At 57.5% G+C, this 27,722-nt stretch overlaps 1 protein-coding gene across 2 annotated transcripts in view; it reads right to left on the reverse strand.

Annotated features, from left to right (window-relative positions):
• TAFA5 (TAFA chemokine like family member 5) overlaps window positions 1–27,722 on the reverse strand; it is a 251,054-nt gene that overhangs the window by 143,908 nt on the left and 79,424 nt on the right. The window contains exon 1 of one of the 2 annotated variants that reach the window (XM_003905721.5): window positions 24,471–25,015. The exons of the other annotated variant lie outside the window; for it this stretch is intronic. Coding sequence (XP_003905770.1) covers window positions 24,471–24,561 — 91 coding nt within the window. The 5' untranslated portion in view covers window positions 24,562–25,015. Of the gene's footprint in view, window positions 1–24,470; window positions 25,016–27,722 lie in introns of those variants that run through there. 2 annotated transcript variants of the gene reach the window in all.

Raw genomic sequence — 27,722 nt, forward strand, 5'->3', positions numbered from 1 at the left:
ACCAGGTCGTCACCGGACTCTGGCGGGCATCGGATACTGCAGGGCCACACAGTCCCCTGAGAAACGGCCACAGCCAGAGTCCAACAGACATGTGCGGCAAGCCAAGCCTGTCTACACCAGAGGTCACAATGGACCAGGATGTGGTATCTCTGTTACCACAAAGACACAGGGCCCAGGCCGCAGAAAACGGGGAGTCGTACAGCCAGGACACAAACATTCCCTGCAAAATGGGCCAAGAATACAAACTGCAAGGAGGTGAAAAGTACTCAGGGCAGAAACGCTGATGGACCCCCCTCCACGGATGCCTCCTGGGCGTGTTCCATCCACAGCGCCAGTGAGGTGGTCGGGGCCACCCCACGGGTCCCCATTCTCACAATGCCTCAGTGACTTGGAGAAAGCTACACAGCTGTCACCCAGGGACCCTGGAGCCCAAGCCAGGCCCCCACGTCCAGGACCGGCTGGCTGGTGTGCTTATGGGCAGGGTGGCCCCAGAAAGGCAGGTGCCTGTGCATTCCTCCAAGCCGTCTCCTCCTGTCTCCCTCCCCTATGCACACTGCCTCTGAGGACGAGGCGCAAATTCAAACTACAAGGAGAGGCCTTTTACTGACTGTGGCTTGGGGAAGATACAGAGGGCGGAGGGCATGTGCCCTGGATGTGGGCTGGGCAGTCGACACATTCTCACACCACCCAGAGGGTCCTGTAGTTGCCCTTGATGGAGGCTGGTGCCAGCCACAGACCTCTGAGGGCTTATCCCACCGGCGTGCCCACTCACAGGGACTGGAAGGTACACGTCGCTCACATTGGCACAGTCTGTACACGCCGGCCATGAGACAGCCCATCAACGAATCAAAGCCTGCACTGGACGGAACGGTGTGCGACTGTGTGGAGGAACGAGGCCACTCGCCGCATACTGCTCTAGGGAGAGTTTCCAGAAATATGCCAAAGGAGTGAGACATGAAAAGGCATAGGGCACACTCTCGCAGATGGCGTAGGGTGTATGTGTGTGCAGGCATGCACTTGTGTTAGGTAGAACACACATACCTAGAGCGGGAGGGAGAAGAACTGGGTTCAGGGGAAAACTTCGCAGAATGCTGCTTTGCACCTTCTAAAATCTGTACAATGGAAAGGACCCATTCAAAAGACACAAGGGGCCAGGTGTGGTGGCTCCCGCCTGTAATCCCAGCACTTTGGGAGGCCAAGGTGGGTGGATCACTTGAGGTCAGGAGTTCGAGACCAGCCTGGCCAACACGGTGAAGCCCGGTCTCTACTAAAAATACAAAAATTAGCCGGGCGTGGTGGTGCATGCCTGTAATCCCAGCTACTCTGGAGGCTGAGGCAGGAGAATCACTTGAGCCTGGGAGGGGGAGGTTGCAGTGAGCCAAGATTGTGCCACTGCACTCCAGCCTGGGCAATAAGAGCGAAAACTCCCATCTCAAAAAAAAAAACAACCAGATATAAGGATATATACAGCACACACGTCGCATACAAGGATGTATGAAGAGAGAGAGGAGCCTCCTTCTCTGCAGAGGATACACTCAAGACCCCCAGTGAATGCTGGAACTAGGGGCAGTACCGAGTCCTACACACACCACGTTTTTGTCCTCTACATACAAACTTATGACAAAGTGTGTAAATTAACAGCAATAACTAGTAATCAAACAGGACAATTCTAATAACAGGCTGTAATTAAAGCCATGTGAACATGGGTCTCTCTGTAAATATCTGACTCTACGTATTTCTTTCTTCTGGATGACCAAGATGGCCCTATGGCCATGTGAGGAAAAGGAGCCAGGGGAATGACATGAGCACCAGGACCGAACATCAGGCTCTACTGACCTTGAACACAAGCCCTGTGAGCCTCGCTGGGACGGTCAATCCGATAACCGTCCTGGCTACGAAGTGACCAGTGGGCACGCGGCGGCTGGTCTGATGGACAAAGGGGTGATTCATGCCCCAAGTGGGACAAAGTGGGACCATGGGAGCCGCCACCACCCTACTCAGAAGGGCACACAACTTAAAACTCATGAATTGCTTATTTCTGGGATTTTCCATGTAATATTTTCAACATCATAGTTGGGTGAATGGAACCCAAACCAGAGAAAATGAAATGGGAGGAGGAATTATTGCACACACGTCACCAATGAAGATGCACACACATGAAGTCACATATACAGACAAACGCAAAGCCCTAAGCATGTGCACGTGCACACATCTATGCCCACACGTATACACTGCACAGTTCGGAACACAGAGTGAAAAGGCCTAACCATGACAAGGCCCATGTGGCTACAAGGGCTGCCTCGGGCCCCTTCATCTCCCAGAGCTGGCGCGAGGCCTCCGCTCTGATCCCCACTGGACCTGTGCACATAGGAGGCAGGATCCTACCCTGGCCTCCTGTGTCCCTGCATCCCTCATGCAGACCTCCTTACTGCCCATGGTAGGTGCCATCTCGGCAGGGCTGGGCGCCATCCTCCCCTGGGCACCCTCCTCGTCCTCTCCTCCATTTCCCTTCTCCTCCATTTCCCTTCACCACATCCTCACTTATGTGCCCCCTACACTGTTATTTGGGGATGTTGCATAGTAGTAACTGACCAGGGGAGACGCCAGCTGTGACAGCGCAATGGTAAAAGACGTCCCAGGGCCTCGGGGGGCCACACTCAGCCCCTCTATCCACCGCTGTTTTATTTTCACTGGAATCTCACGGTCTGGCAGAAACAGGGCGACAAACAAGCCCAGACCAGCCCAGGGGAAGTCAGGAGACAGACAGGGGAGAGCTGCAAACACTCACTGCAGGCCAAGAGGGAATCGAGGCAGGAAGGCTCCTGCTGGACCAGCGGCCCCCAGCCTGTGTTCTAGGCCATGACAGCTCCCCTCAAGCAGAGATGCTCAGCCTGGAGGCCTCTGTGGCCATCTCAACTGGAGGTAGAGGCCCAGGATGCTGCTCAAACCCCCACATAGCACAGGGCGCCCCACACGGAAGAATGATCTGCCCCAAACGTCGGCAGTGCCGGGGTCGAGCAAGCCTGCTCCAGCAGAACGAGGGGCAGCCGACACGTCTCTATGTGGCTGGCCGGCTATGGCAGCTCCCAAACCCTCCAGAAGGCAGGGCCTGTGAAGTGGAGGAGACTCCTGCAAACACATCGTGCTCCTGGCACGCACGGGGTCCAGGGCTGTCACATCAGGCCCCGTCCACTCCCTGTCCTGTGAGGGATGCCGGGCTCTGCCCTGCAGTCACGCTCTCTGTGTGCCACGCTAAGTCTGTTCAGTGGCTGCTGATGAGCCTCAAGCCTACCCGCCCACAACCAGCGCCCTGTGGGCCTGTGACGTCCAACCTGCCCATGGCACCCGATGGCCCAAGAGATGCGACGCAGTCACAAACACGTTCAGTCTCTGTCCCAGCTCCTCAAGCCCTCGCCATCTCTGGAGTGGGAAGCGTCTTCCGCATGTTGAGGAGTGGACCGAAGGCCAGGGTCCTAGGGAGTTTCAGGATGGGGGCTGGTGGCCAGGAAGACCAAGGTAGGCTGAGTGCATTGGGACTTTCTGTCTTATCATCCCCAGCTCCAGAAAGGGGCTGGAGACTGTTCATCACCAGTGGCCAAGGATGTGTCAATCATATGTACCCAAGGAAACATCAAACTCCTGAAAGATGGGTGGTGGGGAGGGGGATGGAGGTAGCAAGCTTTCAGCTCAGTGAACACAGAAGGGTGCTGGGAGGGAGGTTCGCCCAGGGAGGACATGGGGGCTCAGCACCCACACCCCTCCCCTGGCCCTATGCACCTCTGCCAGCTGGCACAGCCCCAGTCATACCCTTTACAACAAGCAGGGAATGGCAAGCAAAGGGCTTCCTGAGGATTGTGGGCCATTCTAGCAAACGATGGAATGCCAGGAGCAGGTGGTGGAAACTCCGACTTAGATCCAATCAGTCAGAAATACAGGTGACCGTGTGGCGCTTGGATTTGGTGTCTGAAGGAGGAGCAGTCTTGTGGGACTCAGCCCTTCCTCGGTGAGGTTTCAGCTACCTCTTGGGCAGTAGTCTGGGAACTGAATTAAATTAGAGGACAATTTAATTAAATGGCCAGATATTCAGTTGGTGTCTAGAAAGCTGGAGAACTGGGTGGTGTGAAAAACGAACACATTTGGTGTCAGAAGTGTGAGTGAAACCAGGTCAGCCGGTGACACCATGGCAGCCTACATGAGGTCAACTCACACACTCGCCTGAGATGCGGCCACTGCTGGACCCATGAAATGGCCAGTCTCCCAGGAGGTGGCACCAGGAGGAGACGTCCCTTCCCGTGTGGTCTCCCTCCGCCCCACGCCGTAAACACCAAGCATGATCACAGCGCCAGCCCCTCACCACTGCCCCCCTGAAATAACCGCGAAGTGATAGGTAACATGTGCGCCCCTGACAGACCCACAGTGCCCACAGGTTTGGTCAAATGATTCTGGATGTTTCTGCGAAGGAGTTTTTTGGATGAGAGTAATGCCTGAATCGGTGACTCAGGATAAAGCAGATGGCCCCCATACTGTGGGTGGGTCGTTATCCAAGCAGGTGAGGGCCTCAACGGACAAAGATGCACCTTCCTCAAGCAAGAAAAGAATTCGCCAGCGGAGGCCTCGTGACTCCAGCTACACCTCTCGCTGCATCTCCAGCCTGCCCTCTTCCCTGCAGATTTCAAACTGACAGCTTGCGAAACTGCAGAAGCTTATTTTTAAAAAGGGAAACCTTGCTCCCTCTCACTCTCTCGAAGTCCCACTGGTTCTGTTCTCTAAAGAACCCTGACAGATACACTCCACTCCTAGACAGCAGCAGCTCAGCCTGTGCCTACCACATGTGTCTGGAGCCAGTCGGCTGAGAGGTGTCCGTGAGAGTTTTCTGAAAGGATAACAATGAAGGGCATGATGAAGTCAGACTCGGCCAAGACCCAGAAGCTGGGGTGCGGATATGACCACATGTGGTGGGTTTCCCCTCACAAGTGAGTCAGCCAGACGGGAACGGCAGGGAAACTGAGGCCCAGGTGATGGGGGCCGTGGTGGAGTGGTGAAAGGGGCTGTAGGTGGCTCCTGGGACACTCTGCATGTGAGCCAGCGGGAGGAGAGGGGAACAGCAGGAAGCTGAGGCCAGGTGGGGGGCCAGTGGTGCTTGGAGTGGTGGGGCATGGAAATTGTGGCTCCTGGGGACCTCTGCATGTGAGCCAGCGGGGAGGAGAGGGGGAACAGCAGAAACTGAGGCCATTGATGGGGCCATGGTGGAGTGAGTGAGAAGGGGGTGGCAAGGTGTTCCCTAGGCAGTCCTCTGGGGGACGCATGCTCAGGGAAGGCACCGACCATCTGCCCTCTGGGACCATCAATGGTGGTTCACAAGGTAAAGAAATTTACATGAATGGTACTTTCTGGTGTTCTTTTTAAAATTGGCCGGGTGCGGTGGCTCACACCTGGAATTCCAGCATTTTGGGAGGCCAAGGCGGGAGGATCGCCTGAGCCCAGGAGTTCGAGACCAGCTGGGGCACCACAGCGAGACCTTCACCTCTACAAAAATACAAAAACTAGTCGGGCGTGGTGGTGCACACCTGTGATCCCAGCTACTCAGGAGGCTGGGGCGAGAGGATCACTGGAGCTGGGAGGTGAAGGCTGCAGTGAGCTGACATCACACCACTGCACTCCAGCCTGGGTGACAGAAGGAGACCCTGTCTCGAAAACAAAACAAAATGAAATGAAAATGATGGCATCCCGCAGAGAGGAGCCCTAGAGCAGCGGCGCCCCCCTGTATGCTACAATCTCGGCGGACGCACATCACGATACGTGGGTCCAAACCCACAGAATGTACCAGGCCAAGAGTGAGCCCTGGTGTGAACCATGGGCTTTGGTTAATAACAGTGTGCCAATGTCACTCCTCAGTTGTCACTCACGCGCCTCCCTCGTGCCAGCTGTTATCACAGGACCCTGTGGGGACGATGGGAGGGGCAGGAGAGGCTAAATGGAAACGGTACCATCTGCTCAATTTCTCTATAACCCTACAACTGCCCTAAAACATAAAGCCTGTGATTTTCAAAAACAGTAAGAAAACCACGCTCTCAGCCTTGCCCCTTGACACAATGTTGAGAATGTGCTGTGCTGAGGAGCATTAATCAGCGAGGGCCACGGCAGGAGGCGGCTGTTGTCCCTTACCCCTGACGCCATCCCAGAGCACGGGGCCCGGAGCCCAGACCCAGACACACAGGCCATGGAGGCACAGCGTGGTCAACAGAAACCAACGCTCAGCCCTGGGCCCCAGAAGGCTGCATCTCTTCAACACTGCTTCTTGCCTTCTCTGAAACAACTTTACCCGGATAACTTTCAGCAAAACAACTTTTTGTTTTAATTAAATGAAAAATAAATCTGGCACAGCTACCATAATTTCCACAGATTAGCCGAGCTTTGAAATTCCTACGTTCACTCCTTGTTAAACCTGTTAATTCAGGCACTGCTTTCAAGATGCATTTCAAAAGCTTTGGAACACGCTTTCTTAACACAAAATTTAAGATTTAAACAGTAATACCACTAATTCCTCCGGAATGGAGCTTAATTAGAGCAGAATGAGAGATAACAAATGTCCTGTTACAAACCACGGCGAAAGGTGCATTATCATACTTAGAGATTTTTTTTTGCATAATCTTGCCACTTAATAAGGCTACAAGATACCATGTATGAGAAGTTTTAATCTATGCAGCTTGTAACTCAGCTGTAGTTGGAGACAATCTCAGTTCTTAAAGGATTAGAGCACCTTGATGTGAGCGCGACCCCGTGCAGACACTAATTAAACAGTGCAAGAGGACCTCCAGGGCTGCTGGGAACCGGTCCCCAGAGGCACCGCTGTCCCCTGCAGCCTGATGGGCAGGCTGCCCGCTACATCACTTGTGGTAGCACGTCTGAAGATGTGTGACATCTCCCTTATTGTGGCTTGTCCATGGAACGGATGCGGGCTGTCTTGGTGGCCCCCACACAGCCCCAGTGGCTTCAATCCAGAGAGGAGACCTGGGCTCTCCTGACCGGGGAGCTCCTCATAGCTACCGGCGGCACTTGCGGATCTAACACACGTCCACTTCCCCGGCCTCGTCCACAGGACAAGGACGGTCTCTGCTCTGTCAGCTGCAACCACTCCCGCTAACGCCTTCTGGAGCCCTCGAGCATGACCACATCCCCACTGAGGCGCAGGGCAGAGGGGAACACGGAAGGGGCAACCATTTGGGGAACCAGTGTCTCCCTGAAGTTGGAGGTTGGAGCTGACCAGGGGTGGTGGAGGTGCCTCCTCCCAGGCCCCATGACTGCACAGCCCCTGAGCAGGTGGAAAGGGAACTGCTTTGCCACTGGCAGGCCCCAACTGGGGCATGCAGGTGGCAAACTCAGGGCTACGAGCACAGCAGGGCCACACTCAGGGGCCTAATTCCAAAGCCAGACTCAGGCTTACCACCGCCACCCGGCCACGGGCTCAAGGCAGCACTCCTTTCTAGAACCACCCTGGGTGGGGCTCTGCGTACCCAGTGTGGACAGGGAGAGCTGGTCTGCAAAGTCCTTCAGGGGTGCAGGCACCCTGCTCAGCTGAAGGTGTGCTGGGGACACGGGAGAGTCCCAAGGGCTGCTCTGAGCACAAAAAAAAAAAATGTGTCCAGGAGGCAAACTCAGCTCCAGCTGCAAACTTGCGTCCGGGGCTGAGTGACACATCCTGGCAGGGCGCCTGTCCTTCCACCCATCCATCTGTCCGTACTGCTATCCGTCTGCCTCTTAAAAATACAGACAGTGCTCCTGGCAGACAACAGAAACGCGGGGGCCACTGAGTGGTAGTCTGGCCTCTGCAGAAGGCTCTGGACACCCACAGGTGAGGGCTGTGCAGCTGCTCAAAGGCAGGATGCAGACATGGCCGGCAGCTGACGGGAGCACGAGAGTCCACGGTGATCAGTCACGCCAGAGCTGCCCTGAGGACTGTGCGAGGTGCTGGAGTCCTGCATTGCCCTTGTTTTCAGGCTATGTCTCTGAGGGGGTGGGGCCCAGCCCTCCCTATTCCAGTCCCATCTTCTAATCCCCATGGGTGCAGCCCTCAAAGGCTGCCTGTGCACACTCGTGTGTGTGCCCCAGAGCTTGTCAACACGTGCAGCGGGTGCTCAGAATACAGTAACAGCTTCCCCGCATGCATGCACCCCAGAACGTCCCGCTGGTCCCCTATTTCTCTCCTCGCCCATCCAAGTGGGTCAGACAGCCGAAGCCTGCCAGGATCTGCCGGATGGTCTGCAGTCCCCAAGCCTCGCTGGGTCTCGGCTGCACCCCAACGCCGGGCAGTTCCACTGGCCAAGAGCAGCCGCCTGCCTCCCTCTCACCGTCCCTGTGCATCCCAGAGGAAGAGCAAATACAGGGCCACTCTGTGGGCACAGGAGCATGACCAGGGCCTGGGAGTATCCACAGGCCTCGGCGTCCTGGCAAAAGGCTTTTGTTTTCTGGCATTTATCACAATGGGTCTCCCAGGAAACCACAATTCCTTACAGAAGGACTTCAGAAGATAGAGAAAATAACAGGAAAAACAACGAAAATGAGGGCCGACACTGACACTAATGGGGTCCCCTTGGGCCGCAGCGCCATGCACTCTGTGTGCTATAAGGACCCCTTCACCACCTTGGGATGCTCACAGTTGCACTGGGGGCCACAGCAGGGCAGGACGGCAACAGGACTTGGCCTCAGGGGGAGCTCAGTGGGAGTTCTTACTGTCCCATTTCACAGATTGGGAAGTGGAGGCCTAGGGAGGCCATAGTAAGGGATGGCTCCAGCTGGCCTTGCTTGGGGACTCCCTGGGCTGCGGTGGCTCCCAGAGTTCACTGCACCCAAGGGCGCGGTGGGAAGGCACCCAACGGGGGCTGTAAAATGAAGCTGCAATTTTGAGCAATTGGTACCAACATGGCCACCTGGGGTGCTGGGCCAATGGGATGTTTCTCTCAACTTGGCCCTAGTCATCCTCAACCCAGCAGTCCCTAAGCCCTGACCCCAGCCACATCCAGCATTCCTCTGCCCTGAGACCTCACCCAGCCCGGACGGCCAGCTCAGAACCTCTACCTGGTGCCAGGCCCACAGCAGTTTCCCTGCCTGAAAAGACACGTCCCTTCACATCGGTCACCATCACTAATTTGAGACCCATGTGGCCTTGGGCCAGTCTCTCCCCTGCCCCGTGCCTCCATTTCGCCATCTGCAAAATGGAGGGCCCAGGCCCAACCAGCTGCATCTCAGCCTCTGCAGCCCTCCTCTACCTCGGCTACCAGCTCCAAGACTCTGCTTTATACGCTGGGCCGCTGGTGACATAGGTGAGGTCCTGGGCTGGCCTCGGGCTCAGGAAGGAGCAGAAACCAGCCAGACACAGAGAGCACAGAGGAGTACGCCCAGAGATGAAAAGAGAAACAACAGTGCCCAGAGCACCCATTTCGTGGTTCTTCAGCCCACGTCGGAGGCTGGGCTGTGCAGCTGCTCAAAGGCAGGACGCAGAGATGGCCGGCAGCCGACGGGAGCATGAGAGTCCATGGCGATCAGTCACGCCAGTCGCCCTGAGGACTGTGTGAGGTGCAGGAGGGAGAAGAGACCTGGACCCGGGGCTGGGCATGAGGCAAGAACAGCAGAAAGCTACGCGCAGGGTCCCAAGCCCCTGCCTGTAGTGGTTCTCACTTCACCTGCACCACAGCCTCCGAGGTCCTCTTACTATGATCCCGCGTACAGGGCAGGAGACAGGGCATAGGGAACACAGCCACCACGTCACACACCAGCAAGGGGACAGCCAAGGCTCAACCCTGGGAGGCCGCAGGCTCTGCCACCCTCACTCCAGGCCACCGTACAGTGTTGGGGACAGACCAGCGGCCCATAGAAAGGAGGCTGGCACAGTGCCCTGGGCACAGCATGGGCACAGCACTCAGCACCATGGTTGGGTCACTGACCACAACAGCAACTCCACCACTGGCTCAGGCCCAGGCCTCAGGGTGGGGCCCGACCAAGGCTGGCCCCACAGAGCCTACTGAGGAGGCCCCACCAGCCTCGGGACCTGCCGGGGACCTCCTGCCTCCTGCAATTCAGGCAAGGCCTGCTCAGGAGGGGAGGTGCCCCAGGACCGTGGGCACCACCACTACCCACCACACTTCAGTGGCTGAAGGGCACTCGGGGCCGTGAGGCTGGGGCACTGCATCCCAGGCACCTGCCTGGGGAGAGAGACGCCTGGCCCAGGCGCCCAGGATGCTGGCTTCCCTGAGAGGGAGACTCCGTGGGGGAGGTTGGGAGGGGCTGGACCGAAGCTACATGGGCTTCCGCAAGCCCGGTGCCTCCTCCTTCTGCCACACCTGGGGAACGTGCTGCCCACATCAGTTCAGGGCTCAGCTGGCCCTGGCCCCTCCCTCAGGCCAGCTCCGGGTCAGGCCCAGGCTCCCGCATTCACCCTCCAGCTGCTCTGGGTCACTCCCTCCCCCTGTGACCCCACTGCCCTGGAGCGGGCTCTCTCCTGTTGTCTGGAGCCCTGAGGGGCACCCCCTGGTCAGCGCCCACTCCCTGCAGCAATAAGATGTCCCTGTCCAACACAAGGCCTCGGAAACTCCCAGAAACTCCCGGCTGCCTCTGTCTGTGCCCTCCCTCCAGGGCAAGGCCATGGCTGGGGGCAACTGAGGCATTGTAAGCCCTGGGGATCAGACACACGGGGATGGGAGGAGAGTGGGCAGGACCCAGAGAGTGGCTGTGACGGGAACACCCACTCCTGCCTGCGGCTCTGAGGGCGGTTTCCACCCAAGGGGAACCACGGTCCGTTCTAGAAGATTCACTAAGGAAACGGGAACCTTCTCCTCTTCCTGACTCACAGCCCATCCCAGAGATAAGAAGAAACCAACTTAATACACAGAACTCTTCAGGTTGCTCTCAGGGCCAAGCCACCAACTTAAGAGAAAACAGAAATGTGTGTTTCAACTAAGATAAATTAGGGCATTAAGAACAAATCATGACGTTGGGAGGCTGAGGCGGACGGATCACCTGAGGTCAGGAGTTTGAGACCAACCCGGCCAATGTGGCGAAACCCTGTCTCTACTAAAAATACAAAAATTAGCTGGGAGTGGTGATGGGTGCCTGTAATCCCAGCTACTCGGGAAGCTGAGGCAGAAGAATCGCTTGAACCTGGGAGGCGGAAGTTTCAGTGAGCCGAGATTGCACCATTGCACTCTAGCCTGGGTGACAGAGTGAAATTCCATCTCAAAACAAAACAAAAAAAGTCATGAATAAAAAGACAAAACATCAGACCCATTTTTAATAACATGCCAGGTAACTGTGAAGCTGGTCACAACTGATTCCAATTGGAACAGGAAATGGCTTGGAGGAGTCTGGGCATAAACGTTGATCTTTTTCACAATTTTCTTTTGGATTAAAAAAATGAAAATGTCACTTTCAAAGGTATACCAGCCAGTGGGCTCTCGGAGTCACGGTCCTGAGTCCGTGTGTGGCAGCCCCTGGAGGGGAGCTCGGCCCAGGCTCAGCCCCTTCTCTACACCAGGCGTTTAGGAGATGCTCGAGAAGCCAAAACAGTGTCTCCCGGGCTTGGGCCACCCTGTGAACCCCCCAGGGTTGCACCATACCCAGGTATCACCTCACTACTGAAAAGAAACCTTCTATCACCCTGCGAATGGAAAACCAGCGCCTTTGCCATAAATAGAAGGTAGCCATAAAAGCAGATACACAGCTATTAAAATAACAAATGCCCGTCCGCATCCGCATAAAACCATCTTGCAGGCCAACAGAGTGCGTGCCCTCGCTCTGGGAAATGCTGAATTTATGTGAGGAGGAGTGTTAAGAATTTCTGGGCTGGCCACCCTAACCCCGATCTCCTCAGGAAAACCAGCTTCTTCCTTAACCCCCAACTCAAGAGCCCTCGCCTCCATGGCATTCCACCTCCAGGACGGGCATCTAGATCTTCCCCTTCGTGCTGACAAAGCATCTGTCCCCTCTGGGCCCTCTTTGAGATGAGGTGGACCGGAATCAGACCCAGGCCCCATCCGCCAGCCATGCTGCCTGGAGACCCCCACGCATGCGCACTCACACACACTCTCACACACACACACACACACACACACACACATGCATGCACATGTGGGCTGCAATCCCTTGGGACAAGATCTTCGGCTTGTGCCTGCTATATCCGGTTCCTCTGGCTGCATCACACATCACCGCAAACCCGTGGCTTAGAGACAGGAGTTTCTGCTCTCACAGTTCTGGAGGACAGAAGTTGGAAATCAAGGTGTTCCGGGCCTGCGCTTCCTCCCAAAGTTCCAGGGAAGATCCTTCCCGCCTCTTCCAGCTCCTGGTGGCTGCAGGTGCTCCTCAGTGTGTGGCCGCATCACTCCAGCCCCTGCTGCGTCTTCACGAGGCCCCCTCTCCCGTCTGTTTGCTTCTTTTCTCTTCTCTTCCCTTCTAAGGACTTGTCTTTGGACTTTGAGTGTGTCCTAATTCAAGGTCCCATCATCTTGAGATCCTGACTTTAACTACATCTGCAAAGGCCCCTTTTCCAAATGAGAGGGCACGCTGGGCTTCCAGGTGGCTCTGTCTTTGGGGACCTCCAACCGACCCCACAGGTGTACACTTCTCACAGGTGCACCGACTCAAGTCCTTACTCTGCCTTTTCACATAAATGATCCCATGAGACCCACCAACCCCCAGCCAGCCACCCCCTGGTCACCTTCCGCCAGCAAGCAGCTCATGTCGGGCATACAGCAGGTACTCAATACGTGCATGCCAAACTGAGGCCGGCGTGTCTATCAAGGTTGTCCCCAAGGCAGCCGGCGGGAGGAGCAGGGAGCTGTCACTGTGCAGGCATTCCCTGGGGACAGGAGGGTCTGAAGATGGATTTTCCGGTTCTGCAAAGCGCAGAGTTATTTATAAGCAAGGTCTGTGTTCTTCAACCAGTGAAGCGAATCAGAGGCCTGCTTGGCTGCCTCTGTAATCGGAGGAGAAGAAAAGTAACTGGCTAATAAAATCCGCTTTCTCCGAGGCAGAGGCTGGCTTTGAAGAGTGTGTATTGTAAAGGCTCCATGACCTCTTCTGAATAGACCCCGGGAAGATCACGTGGGGGCCAGGCTGCCTCCACGCCGTCCAGCTGGAATGGTCTTGGGGACCGGTCTTCCCACAGATTCCTGAGTCTTCTGCCAGGAGCGTCCCCCAGGGCACCGACTCACCTGAACCCAGGGCCTTCTAGAACCCCCGGGCCCTGCCCTGCCCTGCCCCAGCTGGGAGGCCACAGAGGCAGGGAGGTGGCACCGAATCATGCTCCCACCCCCACAGGTCCCCACTGTCACAGCAAGAGACCATTGTCACAACCCACAGAAACCAGCCCCGACATCCAGCAGCCACCAGCCTCGATCCATGGGGGACCCACTTCGAGTCCAACGCAGGGGACAGGGTGAAGGGAGCACTGTAAACTTGGAGGGTAGCACCCACCCTGCCCGAGAGCCTCTGAAGGATCCCTCCTCTTGCCAGCAATGCCTTCCTTCCCCCAACGCCTCAGCAGAGCTTTTCAGGACAGCCGGCGCCGCCCCATCCAGGCAGCAAGTTCGGGAGAGAGGGCACCTGGTTCTGGGGCTGCCGCCAAGACCGCACTTTCCGCCCTTGCATTTCCTCAATGGCAAAGTCATGCAAGGATCACACCCTCTGCGCAGGTGGCCTGAGGAGCAAAGGAGGTGACAGCAAAGAGCAGTCAGTGCGGTCACGGCCAGGCCCCTCTCACCAGAGGCCCCTGTGCTCAGCCCCAGGGGCTCACCACCTTGCCACCTATCTGCCGACATGACCTTTCTCCTCACTTCAAGGCCAATGCTGACCCCTGGTGAACATCCAGTTCTCCCCTGGACCGACCCCCCAACCCACTGGAGCACCCATTATGCACAGATGGAGCTTGGCCAAGGAGGCTCCTGGCTCCTGCAGGATGACCCGGGCCTGCCCGCTTCCCTTCTGGAGTAAAATGGGCAGGAACGAAGAGCCGGCCTGGCTGGGAAAGTGCGGGGGCTGAGACGGAAAGTTTGGCCTGGGCGGGAGAAGTTCAGCAGCCCCTGAGGGCAGGCAGAAGGCAGCCTCTGCGTGGGTCCTCCAAGCTCCAGAGGCCTTCTGAGGCGCGGATTTGATTTTTAAAACACAAAAGGAGAAGAAGAAAAGTCAAGGGCAGAAGGCTGTGTCTGGAGCATGCTGACGCAGGTGGCTGGAAGGGTGTGTGTGAGGGCAGGGGAGCTGGGGGAGCCACACCCTGCCCTGAGGGCCAGGGAGCCAGGGCCTGGCCTACCCCACAAGCAGCCCCATCAGTCAGAGGACCAGGTGCCCCTCGGCCACTGCAGGTGACACCAGCTATCCTGGGACCCCCCTGAGCTAGGAGTCCACAGAAACGCAGCAAAGGGCAGGGCCAGCAGCCACTGCCTCCTTGGTGCCTGGAGCCGTGACTTCCCTAAATGCCTGCCTGCAGCCCACCCCTGACCTGTCTGCAGCCCACCCCTGACCTGCCTGCAGCCCACCCCTGGCCTCCCTGCAGCCCACCCCTGACCCGCCTGCAGCCCACCCCTGACCCGCCTGCAGCCCACGCCTGACCTGCCTGCAGCCCACGCCTGACCCGCCTGCAGCCCACGCCTGGCCCCCCTGCAGCCCACGCCTGGCCCCCCTGCAGCCCACGCCTGACCTGCCCACAAACAGCTGCTCCTGTGCCATGCAAGGGCAGCAGCTCCCAGTGTGGCTGAGGACACAGCCCTTCCTTAACCACCAAAGCACAGGAGCTGCAAGGAAGGGCGGGTCCCTGCAGTCCAGGACCCTCTGCCCACTCCGAGGTCTGGGAGATGAACCTAGGTGTGCAGACCCCTCCAGAACTCGTGCCCACGGCGTCCCAGAGCCCCGGGATGCATGGGAAACCATCACGGGGCTCCACACAGAAGGTCACCCCAAATTTGGGAGGAAGGAGAGCTACCCACCCGCAGAACACTCTCAGCTGACAGCGGCCTCCACACCCTAAGGACTACACCCAAGTCATGAAGAGAGACCTGCACGCAGCCATGAAGCCACAGGGAAACCACAGACAGACAGACACAGCTGACAACACGGGCCTGGCTCGTGCACCCTGGACAGGGGGCCAGGTGGAGGCCCAGGTCTCACCAGAGTCCCCATATGGGGTGGTCCCTGATTACCTGGAGGGTGCATTTTGGCTGCCCTGCACACTACAGCCCAGCCAGACACGTGGTGGGAACCCGTCCTGCCATCCAGGGGATGCAGGGCAGGCCTCCCTCCCCGCCCCCTGCAAGAGTGTCTGGAGAAAGGGGCCGCATCCTCGAGGAACTCTCTAGAAACCACAATGGGCACTGTCCAGGTGGCCCAGCTGTGCATGAAGACTCCAGATTGCACTTCCAAGACTCCACCCACCAGGGCCAAGCCACCTGCCCAGGACCTTGGGATCCAAAGAAGCCAGGCAAAATCCCGAGAACACCAGCCCTGCACCCCTGCAAATGTGTGCGAATTCCTCTCCAGACAGCGTGGTCCTGTGGCCAGTGCCTGTGGCCTCATCTGCTCCACAGACACGCTCAGCACTTGGCAGGGGCCACTCCTGGGTTTTGAACAAGGTCGTCACTGGGGCCATCTGTCACGGGCCCTCCATGGAAGTCCCCCAGCTTCCACTCCTTTTATCATTCCCTTTCTGCAAAGAGGAGAGCGAGGGTCCCAGAATCCCAGCCACTAGCCTGGTATCAAGCTGCAAGTGGACTTCCCTGTCCCAAAGGTCATTTGCATAGGCAGGTGTGACCCTTGGGACGAGCACAAGGCCGGCAAGAGGGGCGTCGCAGCCTGCAGTGGGAGGTGGGTGTGCAATGCCCAGGCAACACCCACGCCGCCCCTGCCTGGGGTCACAGAGAGAAGAGCGAGCCGTGCGGCTGCACCTGTCCTGCTGTCCTCTGGGACCTGCGCCCTCCCTAGACCTCACTGGGCCACACTGGCCCCCACTGTGAAGGGCAGGGCAGTGCCTTCCTCCTCAGGAAGCCTCTGCAGAGGCCCAGCTGGCAAGGGCCAGGGTCAGGGTCTGGGTGAGGATGGAGATAAGGCTGCAGGGGCAGAGGCCGAAGCTGGGGTGCACCCTCCTCTCCCCTCACCGAGAGTGCCGGGCGGGGCCGCGGTGAGGCTGGAGCCAGGCGGGCCCCGCAGCGTTGTTACGAACTGCAGTGTTTGGGGTATCGTGTGTGTGCAGTGTAACATGTGTGACGGGTGTAGCATGTTTGTGATGTGTGGCTGTGTATGTGTGTGTATGACATGTAAGTGGTGTGTGTGGTGTATGTGTGTGTGTATGTCTTGGCATGTGTTTGTGTGGGGGCGTGTTTGTACTACTTTGTGTGTGTGTGGCATTCACAGGGTATGTGTTTTGTGTGTGTGTGTGTGGGTAGGGTATGCGTAGTTGGTATGTGTATGTGGTGTATTTTTTGTGTGTGTGTGTTGTGTGTGCTGTATTCTGTGTGTGTATATGTTGTGTATGTGGTATGTTTGCTGTTTGTGTCATATTTTGTGTGCGTGGTGTGTGGCATGTGTTGTCTGTGCACAATGCATACTGTATGTGTGGTGTCTGAATTATTGTTATTGTTGGTCATTATTTTGTGTGTGTGGTGTGTGCTATGTGGGGTGTGATTGTTTTTTGTGAGTGGTGTGTGTGTGGTATCTAGCGTGTGTGGTGTATGTGGTGTATTTTGTATGTTGTGTGTGTGATGTATCTTGTGTGGCATGTGATGTGTTTTTTATGGGGTGTGTGTGTGTGCTGTGTGGTGTATTTTGTGTGTGGTGTGTATCGTGTGTGTGTGTGTGGTGTGCATACTTGGTATGTGTATGTGTTGTGTGGGGTGTATTCTGTGTATGTTGTGTATGTGGTATATTTGTGGTGTGTGTGGCATATTTTGTGTGTGCGTGATGTGTGGCAGATGGTATGTGTGCATAGTGTGTGTGGTGTCTAGTGTGTGTGCTGTATTTTGTTGTATGTGGTATCTGTGTGGTGTATTTTGTGTGGTATGGTATGTGGCGTGTGGTGTGTATGTGATGTTTTTGTGAGTGTTGTGTATGGTATCTAGTGTGTGTGCTGTATGTGGTGTATTTTGCAATGTGGTGTGTGTGTGGTGTATGTTGTGTGATATGTGGCATGTGGCGTGTGTGTTGTGTTGTGTGTTGTGTGTGGGGTGTGTGTATGTGGTGTGTGATGTATTTTGTGTGTGGTGTATTTTGTGTGTGGTGTGTGCTGTGTGGTGTATTTTGTGTGTGTGGTGTGTGGTGCATGTGTGTGAGATGTATTTTGTGAGTGGTGTGTATATGGTGTATTTTGTGTGTTGTGTCACGTGTGTATGCTGTGTTTTGTGTGGTGTGGCATGTGGTGTGTGTGATGTGTGGTGTGTTGGGTGTGTGGAGGGTGCGTGTATGTGGTGCGAGTGGTGTGTGTAGTGCATTTTGTGTGATGTGTGTGGTGGATATGTGTGTGTGATTTGTGCTCTGTGTGTGTGGTGTGTGATGTATTTTGGGAGTGGTGTATGTCTGTGGTGTGGTATGTTTGAGGTGTATTTTGTGTGCTGTGTGGTGCATCACATGTGGGGTATGTGTGATGTGTGGTGTGTGTGGTGTATTTTGTGTGTGATATGTATATATTTTGTGTGGTGTGTGTGTGTACGTGTGGTGTATTTTGTGTGTGGTGTGTGGCATGTGTTTATGCCATTGTGGTGTGTGTGGTTGTTTGGTCTCCATGTGCAGTGGCCTTTTCATGTCAGGTGTATGATGTAAAGTGTGGATATAGGATGGTTTGGATGGCCTGTGTGTGTGTTTTCTGTGATGTGTGCCAATGGGGTATATTAATGTAGGTATATTATGTGTGGTGTGTGTGTAATATGTGTAATGTTTGTGTGTGTGTGGGGAATTACATGCATGTGAGTGTGGCCAGTAATGGTGCTGTGTGATGTGTGTGTGCACTGTGGTATTATGGTAATATTAATGTGATATATTTTGTGAGTGGTGTGTGGTGTCTAGCGTGTGTGGTGTATGTGGTGTATTTTCTGTGTTGTGTGTTGTGTTGTGTCAGGGTGTGGTGTGTGGTGTATTTTGTATGTGGTGTGTGAGGTTTATTTTGTGTGGTGCATGAGATGGCGTGGCGTATTAGTTATTGGTAATGCGACATGGTGTGTGTGTGGTGTATTTTGTGTGTGGGTGTGTGTGTGTAGCTAATGCAGTGTCTTGTTTGGTGTGTGTGCATGTATGGTGTGTTTGGTATGTTTTAGATAGTATTATTCATGTTCACTGTGTGTGTGTAAATTAATATTAGCATACTTTGTGTGTTCATTATGCAGGTGTGTATGTATAGATTGTGTGTATATTTTATTAATGTGATATTATTATTATTAATGGCGTCTGTGTTATATTTTGTGTGTGGTGCGTAGTGTGTGTGGTGAGTGGTGTATGTGGTGTATTTGGTGTGTGGTATGTGTGGTGTGTGTATATTTTGTGTGTGATGTGTGTGTGGTGTATTTTGTGTGTGGTGTGTAGTGTGTGGTAGCCCAGCATGGGTGTATTTGTTGACATGGCGTGCATTTGTGTGCTGCGTGGTGGTATGTGTCGCGATTGATACGTATGTGTTATGTAGTATTATTGCAGCATATTGGGTGTGTGGTATATGTGGTGTATTTTGTGTGTGGCATGTGCTGTATTTTGTGTGTGGCCTGTGCTGTATTTTGTGTGTGGTATGTGTGTGGTTGTTGTATGGTATCCATCATTATTTTGCGTAATAGAATTCAGTAGTATGTGTAGACGGTGTATTCTGTGGTGTGTGTGTGTGCAGCATGCAGTGTGTGGTGTGTCTCTGTTGGGGGGGCCCGCAGTGCGTGTCTCTGGGCGAGGTGGGCTCCCACACACAGAGTCCACATAAGAGGAGGAAAAGAAAAGGTCCGCCTGCCCCGACAGCCAGGTCAGGGCTCCCACAGTACAAAGGCTATGGGGTCCCATGGTTGGTGCCAAAGGAGCCCCGTTCACTCACTGGGTGCTTGTGTGAGCAGAGTCACATGTGCAGAATACAGCTGCGTGCCAGCTCCGGACCTGTCTGCTCAGATCACAGTGCAGCCACAGATCGATCTGTTTCTGTGTAAATAAGGTGAGGGCTGCCTCCCTCCCCTCTCCAGGAACACTACCGCCACCATGCTGCTCTCGCTTTCCGGGGCTGTGTTTTGGGCGAGGAGTTTAGAATGCGTTCTGCCGGTTTGCCCATTTAAGATCACACACAACAATACGAATACCTATGAGCACTTAGTTACGCATAAGCAGGCACATGTACACACACACATATGCACACATATGAAAATGTCAGCAGTGAACCCTTCCAAGAAGGTTGTCCCCCAACCCCGCCTTCTCCAGGCCCAGGGGCTCTTGGGCTGTGTCTGCAGCCAGCACTCCACCAGGCAGAGACATGGCCTCACCAGTGCCCCCTTTCCTACAGTGCTGCATGCCCAGAGACGGGCAAAAACCACCCACCTCCAGACCACCGAGTGAGGACTAAAACCATTCTCTGCACGGCTTTCTTGCACCATGCTCAGCATGGCAGCAACATGGGAGACTGATGAGTTTCCACGGATGCCGGCAGCAAGATCAGCCCCAATCCAATCCTCCCGAGTGTGCAGCGGGAGTGACCCCCAGCTGGCCCCATCCACTGCCAGTCTGGCCCTCGGCAGGCACTGGCTCAGCCCTTGCTGGGAGGCCTGGGAGGCTGGGACTCCTGCGCCCAGCAAGGCTGCGATGAGCCAACTTGTGTCTGGAAGTCATCTCCATTTCCAGTCCTTTCATATTCTAACTTTTACAGTTGTCAGAGGCACAGCAGATGAGAATCCCACTACGGTGAGTGTGGGTTTTATTTAGATTCTGTGTCACACAAGAAATGATAGTAAATGATGATAAAGGAGTTGGTTATTTTTAACACCTTTTCATTTCCACCCCTCCCAGCAGCCATTCACAACTACCTGGCCTTGCAAACAGCGTCTACTGGAGGGTCAGGGAGAGGTAGGCTGAGGGACACCTTCCAGGTGGGGCCGGCACCGCGATGCCCCTGCACCCTGTCTGCCTGCACACCTCATCAGGGCCATAAAAACAATGCACCCAGGAAGTGGGCTAGGGAAGCCCCCGGGGTCCCTAGACAAAGCCCAGCACCTCTCCACACGCAGTCTGAGACTCAGGAGAAATGAGCAGCCAGCTCCAAGCTCAGAGCCTGGGGGCCGGGGCCGCCCCACAACAAGACTGGGTGCAGGTGTGCGGGCACAGCCGGCTGTGAGTACTGAGAACAGAGCTGCCCAACTCCCTCCTCCTTCCACACACACCGCGTGCAATGTGTTCCTCCACCACCATTAGACTCTCAGAATGGAGCCCGGTGCAGCCTCGAGCCCTCACCAAGAACAGCCTTGCTGCTCTGGAAAACCTCAAGGGCATCTACCAAGCCCTCGCCCAACCCATCATGGACCACCCACAGCCCTGGCTCTACGCCTCCGGGACAGAATGGCTGTATGCATTCAGCACATATTTTTGATGAAGTCTTAGGGCCGGGAACTGTGCTGTGTCTCCTAAGAAGTTCTCTATCCATTTCTTAAAAAATAAACTGGTCCATCTAACAGACAGATGAACCCTCTGCATTGGCCGCTAATCTTGCAAAGACGACATCAATTAATGATGACCGCACAGAGCCACAACAATTAATACACTGTCAATTGCCTCCACGGAGTTGAGCATGCCCCTTGTTACGGGCCACACGGGTTTGCAGGAGCACGCCTCATTTCCGAAAGAGCCGGCTAACTAAATCAATGGAAGTTGAATCCCATTGACTCGATCAACAGTCTGCCCTCCCAGCAGCTGCTCAAAGACAGGCACACCACAGTGGTTCCGAAAGCCGTCTGGAATCCAGGCCCGGGTACGCTGTGTCGGGTACGCTGTGTCGGGGCCGCTGGACGCAAAGTTCTCAATATTAACCTGCAAAAGAAGCTTTTGAACAGCACGTTCAAGCCATCGCATGCGCTCCCCTGCCACCAAAAGGATTTACCGAGATAGAGTTGAACCTCAAATCCACATTTAAGGCAAAGAGGCACTGGGTTCTCCCTCCCATTCAGAAAGGATCGGGCTGAATGATTTCCCGGCTTTCTCATGTCCCTTTGGGTCCCAAAGCCCAGACACCTCTCTGCGCTGTGGCCTGCCCCAGGTGGCCCAGGCTCGCTGCACTCCTTCCTCTTTGAAGTATTTTCCTATTCTTCTGTTTACATTAAGCATCCACACCAAAGCCTGCTCATCTGTGCTGGAGTGCTGGAGCCCAAGTGACTCAAGACTTCCAGAAAAATATTGTAAAGTCTTTGGAAGAGGGAGGTGGAAAATATTTTTATACTTCTCGCTGTTTCCTTAACTCCGTATTTGGAGGCCAAACATGATGATGGAGATAAAGCACTGGCTTCCCTCTCACGTCTCCGTGACACATGTCATCTGTGCCCTAAGGAAGTGTCCGGCTCTTCCATCAGCATCCTGGGACTCCCGCCCTCGTCCCCTACGTTAGCTACACTCCATGCAGACACAGCACGTGCACGTGCCAGGCAGTTCAGAAGAAAGGATGGCTCTCCCCTCCCAGAGGAGAGTCAGCGTGTCCTAAGGACGACAGGGCAAGATGAGCAGCTACCCAGGCCCCAGTGCCGGACCCCACACTGCCGCCCTGCTTTCTTCCCAGGCCTGTGGCTGCCCAGCCAGGCCTGGTGCGGTGGGCAGGACCTGTTCTCACAAAGCTCGGACGTATCGAGGCTGCAATTACGGACCACAATTTGCCTCTCTCTCGGTTCACAACCCTATTCATCTCTGCAAACACTGGAAGCCAAAGTGGCCAGAGGGGGACGGATTAGCCACGGGGTGGCCTCTATCTCCACACAAAAGGAGAAGTGTCAAAAATGGCTCCCTGGGTCCCCCATTCTTCACCCCTGAAAAAAGCAGATTCATGGAAATGGCAATTTAAACAGCTCTTTCCTACTCGGGCCCAGACAACAAGTCACAATTGTCTACCCGCCTTCATTGCTCCCTCCCTCCTGCTGGACAGCGGCTGCTGGGAGGAGAGTGGCCCCAGGCTGAGCCCATCAGCCAGGAACCAGAGTGCGCCACCCCGCTCCCTGCGCCTCTCACTGCTGGTTCCCCAGGCCTCCCCTGGGGCTCCTGACGCCAAGGGGCCAAAAAGGCATCTCGGCAAGGACAGGGAGGCTGCCCAAGTCCTGACCTTCCAGACAGACAGGCAGCAGGGCTCAACCCAGGGTGGTGAAGGCCACCGCTTCAGGACAGGGAGACAGGACTTCAGGAGGTCCGGAGGGCCTGCACAAACACTCGGACCCTGCAGTCGCTCTTCCAAAGGCATCGGTACCCTCAGCGTACAGCTGCCCCCCTCTGCATCTATGACTGCGCCGTCTTCCACAACACCGACACACGAGTGTCTGCTTCAAGGTAAACACAGAGGTCTCTGTGAATGGCTAAATCCACAAAAAGTACTCCACTCAGCGAACACAACCTGGGTCTGCTCCACACCTGGACCTTCCCATCTGAGAGACAGAAACTCTTTCTTCTTAGCCAAAAAACACAGTCCTTTAGACCTGGAGCCTCAGGGGGAGAGGAGAGTCCTGGGAGGCACCTGCACTGGGTCAGTGCCGAAGGACAAGGCAGAAAGGAAGCCCTCGTCACAGGCCGGCCACATGGCCAGGAGCTCCCCCCTGTTACTAACTCACAGCTTAAAAGTCCGTGGAACTTTGCTTCCTCACAGAGTATCAGGACGCAGCTGGGCACTTAGAGAAACACTGAAATTTTCACATGCACCCCCTTTCTGCAAGCCAATCCCCCAGAGACTTCGAAATCAGCCAGAGAGGCAGAGAACTTGCAGCAGGAACACAAACAGGCCCAGCAGAGCAGGGACCCCTTCGCCAGGTGCCTGGAACGCACCAGGGGTGGCTCCCACCGTCCTGGCAGGGGACACCAGCGGAGGACACCCCTCGCGGGCTTGCCTGGACCCAACGACTCCTCAGCAGGAACAATGGCCTCCCTGGCCCCAAGGGCCACTGCCCTAGGGCAGAACCACCCACTCCTGAAGTGGGTCAGTAAGGCAGCAGGAAGAAGTTGGGCCTCCCACTTCGGCAAGGGTCCCCGCAAGCCCGGGCTGGCAGGCCAAGCCCGCAGCAGAGTCCTGGGGTAGCCTACTCTCCCTTCAGACCTGGTCCTCCTCTGTACTTGGTGCCCACATCCAACAGCAAGGGAGGGAAGCGGACACCAGGCCCGTGGAGGTCACAGGGTCTGGGGTCAGGCTCCTGCACCTACCTACTTCCCCAAGCTTCCAGGGCCTTATTAATTAGTCAGGGAAGCAGCTGAATGTTGCAAGCCCTTCCTTTGCAGGAGCCCATAGCTAATGAGAACCCAGCGCGTTACCAGCCACACAGGCGCCCTCCGGTGCTCAGCCTTCCCAGCGGACCAAGAGGAGCACCAGGCGGAGCTGGCCCAGCCTGTGTGCCAGAACACCAGTAACCATGAGCAGGGGTGCCCCGGGGGAGGCCAATGACTTAGTTGCCCCCAGTCTGCTATGACAGGTCAGGCTGATCCCGCTGCGCACCAGGAGCCCTGCAAAGGGAGTCTGGCCCCGAAACCAGGAAGTTTCCAGGAGTGCATCTGGGGTGCCTGGAGCCGACAGACCTCCCATCAGAGGAGGTGTGGCCCTGCCCCCAAACCCCCAGTAAGATGCTTCCCAGTCCAAAGGGCCTCTCTAGCTACCAGGGTCCAACCATTGCCCTGGGCGCCTCAATAGTCCCAGACTGCCCTGCAGTCTAGCAGAGACCAAGAGGGCAGGGGCAGAACTCGGTGCGGGGACCTGCGCACCCGGGTGACCAAGCCCCTGCTTCCCGAGCCTATGGGTCGCTGGAAGGCGGCTTGGGCCCTGGGAAACGGGTGCGCAGGCCGGTTTCCCCGACGCCCGCGGGTCCCAGTCCGGTGCCCACCCTGGCGGGTCCCAGCTCCGCTCCCGCCCCAACTCGGCCGGCCAACGTGGAGCGCTGGTGCCATCTACCGAGGGCCCGCGGCGTGCGGGCGGGCGCCGCTGCCACTGAGCGGTGTGGGGCAGGGGATGGGAACGGCAGCCTCGGCTTGGGTCGGGGATCCGGGTCGGCGCGAGAGGAACCGAGGACGCAGCGCGCCCGGATCCCGCGCCTTGCCGGTCAGCCCCGATGGGCGCGGGTCGGCGAGATCCGCGGGGGGCCGGACTCCTATCAGGGTCGCGCCGCCGGCCGCTCCGGGCCCGCAGTGGCGCTCCACGAGCCTCGGCCGAGCGCGGAGGCAGCGGAACATGCTGGAAGCCGGGTCGGGCGCCGGGGCCGCCGCGAGCCTGGCAGAGCGCGGAGGACTGCGCCGGGGGACCGGTCCGCGCGCCCAGAGACAATTACCTTCTTTGAGGAACTGCGCGTGGATCACCAGGACCAGGAAGCAGCAGAGCGCGGCCCCTGCCAGTGCCCAGAGAGCCTTCAGGAGCTGCATCGCGGAGTCCCAACTCGGCCGACGCCCCCGAAGTCGCGCAGCTGAGGTCCAGGCGCCGCATCAGCGCCCCGCCGGGTGCAGCCTCCGCGGCCGCCCGCTCGCGCCCTCCATCCGCCGCCAACGCCGCGCTCCGCCGCGACTGGAGGCGCCACTCCGGGAGGCGATTTGTGTCTTTTTGGGCAGGGGGGAGGGGAGCGGGCGGGGGGGGGGGGGGGCGCCGGGGAGGGGGCGGGCGGGGGCGGGGAGGTTAGCAGAAAGTCTCCGGCCGCGGCGGCCGCCGCTCCGACCACTCGGCCACCATCGCTGGCTGCGGGGCGCCGGGGGCCCGGGCGCGGGGGGGGCGGCCGCCGCGGCCCCATGAATCAGCCCCGCCGCCGCCCCCGGAGCCGCACCGCCAGCAGGGCCCGGACGGCGGGCCGCGGATTGCGCAACGGCCGGGCGGCGCGGGGGGGTCCGGCACCTTCAACCCCCCTCCTCCGCCTGTCGCCCCCCCACCGCCACTGCTCCGGTGTCGCCTTCCTCCTCCTCTCTTCCTCCTCCCTCCTCCTCCGCCGCCGCCGCCTGCCTCCGCCGCCGCGCTCGCTCCGGCCCGGGCTCGGGGCACCACTTCGCCGCCACCGCCGCCACCGCCGCCACGCGGCCGCCCGGGCTCCCGGGGCCGGGGCCGCGCACCGGGCGCGGGGGCTGCCACACCATCACGCCGCCGCCGGGGCCCGCGCCCCGGCCCGGCCAGCCCGCGGCGATCGAACTGCGCGGCCCGGGGCTGGCGGGGCCGGTCCCCGGACGGTGCCGGCCTCCCGCGCTCCCAGCAGCCCGCGCCTCACCGCCGCAGCCGGACGGTCCGGGCCCGCCGCCCCTGGGCACCGCCCGCGCTGGGCCGCTTCGCGCCCGTGCCGGTGCGGTGGCTGCGCGCCAGGTGGGGCCGGCGACGCTGCGCGCCTCGCCGCCCGCGGGACGCTGCTGCTCCGGCCTGGACGCGCGCGCCCGCCCGCTCGGCTCGGCGCCGGCTCCTCGGGGGAGGCGGCGGGAGGAGCGCGGCGCGGTCGCTGCCAGCCCAGGTGGCCGGGCCCGCGCAGCCTCGGACTCTGGCCCGCGCCCGCCGCCGTCTGCGCTCCTCCCGGCCGCGGAGCCGCCGATACGCACTGGGCCGCGAGGGACCCCGGGGACCCCGCCCTGCAGCGCCCCCGCCTGGCGCGCCGGCGGGTCAGGTGGGGCCGGCCCAGCCGAAAACTGCGGGTCGGGCTCCACCTAGGTGCGCAGGGGCCTCACTGCAGAGCCGGCCCTGCTGGCGCGGGAGAAAGGACGCGGGGCCTCGAGTTGCGCCCAGCCTCCCTGGCACCCAAGGCCCCGGGAGAGACAGGGAAACCCAGGCCCAGGTACCGCCCCAGCCGGGCCCGACCAGCGGCTGGGAGGACTCGGAGGAGGCTGGTCCCGCGGCTTCTGAAAATGGCACATCTGCCTGGAAACAACACACACACACACACACACACACACACACACACACACACACACACACGCCCCTACTGTGTGCCGCCCTCCAGCCAGCTGCCCTGCACCCAAGGCGTTAGGCTGGCCAACTGCCACACACACACACACACACACACGCCCCTACTGTGCCGCCCTCCAGCCAGCTGCCCTGCACCCAAGGGCGTGGGCGCACAGTTAATGCCCTCGTTCCGTTCCGTTCCAGGGGAAACAAACGGACGCCTCCCTGCACTGCCTCCCTTTCCGCCTCTAGGAAGAAGGGGTCTTTGTTTTGGGCCTCTTTTGCTCCCCAACCCCGCACGGCAGAGCAGGGGGCACGGGTGTCCTCGTCAGGGGGTCGGACCAGAGCCCAGCACCAAGACCAGTGTGGTCGGCCTCAAGGTAGTTTTGCCTGAATTGAATTTGAAATTCAATTTCAAATGCCCAGGAAAGAGCAGCGGGCAAGAATCAGGGCCTAAGCTTCCTAGGACCCTGAACCTCTGTCCTGGCCTGTGCGGGGTGGGGGCAGTGCTGGTGCCTGCGGTGCATGTGGTTCACATGAAGGCTGTCTCCTTGCACCAGTATTGATGTAGCAGGAAGGGAAAGAGGCCTGGTTCTGAAGGGCTCTTGGAGGTCAGATAGATCAAGCCCATCAGTATGCATCTGGGGAAACTGAGGCTTATAGAGGCATGGCGACTGGTCTCACATCAACCAGAAAGTCAAGGGCAGAGTCAGGACCAGCCCCCAAGCTTCATGCTGTCTGCCTGACGTGGCTCTGTGGTGCCCAGCACCTGGCCAGGGGAGAGCCCATCCACAAAGCAGTTCTTCACCTCTGGCCCATCACCCTCCACCTGCCCCCGAAAACATCCAGGAGAGACAAGAATGCCCCATCCGACTCCTCTCACCTAAAGGAGTGGCCCCAGCCTCACACCAGCCAAGCAACTAAGCAGCTCTGGATCTGCCCTGGGAGGGACTAGCCATTCTCTCTGCTCATGCAATCCGCTTCAAAACCCCATTTCCTATAAGCACCCCACTCTTTCCTGCTCTCCACCCCTAGACATTCTCTAGAAAAGCTCTAAGGCAGCAGTTCCTCAGGAACCCACCCTGCCTGGCTGGCAGAGCCTGACCTCCACCAAGGTCGTTGGCCTTCATCCCTCACCTGGCACAGGGCTCCCCAGTCAGAGGGCTCGGGGGGCTTCTGCGTGCATATCACATGTGCTCACCCCTGGCCCCCAAAGGGACCTCAATCAGGAGACAGAGCCTGCCCTTGACACGCACTGTGTCCCCAATCAGGTGCATATTATTTGAAATTCTGAAAATAGAAAGGTATGCTACATTCACCAGGGGAATCTTTAAGAACTACATTTGGAAGATTCTTCTGTAAAGAGAAGTAACGAGGACAAAAGAAAAAAAAAATAGTTTATCAATGGAGGCATGGCCCACCAATTCACTTTCAACAGGTACGACAGGAGGACCTCCATGCCTAACGTTGGGGGACCACCATCACACTTCTGCGGGCACCAAGGCTTCCTGCTAGTAAACACATGTGGCATTGCTTACACCTTTAAAGGCAATCACAGCTGCAAACTCAAGAACCTCGTGCAGGGCTTCCGAAGAGTGAGTTAACAGTGCCGACCAAAAAGGCCCTGGGTGCCACTGGCAAGTCAGCTCCAGATGGCAGTGTGAACACCTGAGCC

The sequence above is a fragment of the Papio anubis genome, chromosome 16, assembly GCF_008728515.1.
Source record: "Papio anubis isolate 15944 chromosome 16, Panubis1.0, whole genome shotgun sequence".
NCBI lineage: Eukaryota > Metazoa > Chordata > Mammalia > Primates > Cercopithecidae > Papio > Papio anubis.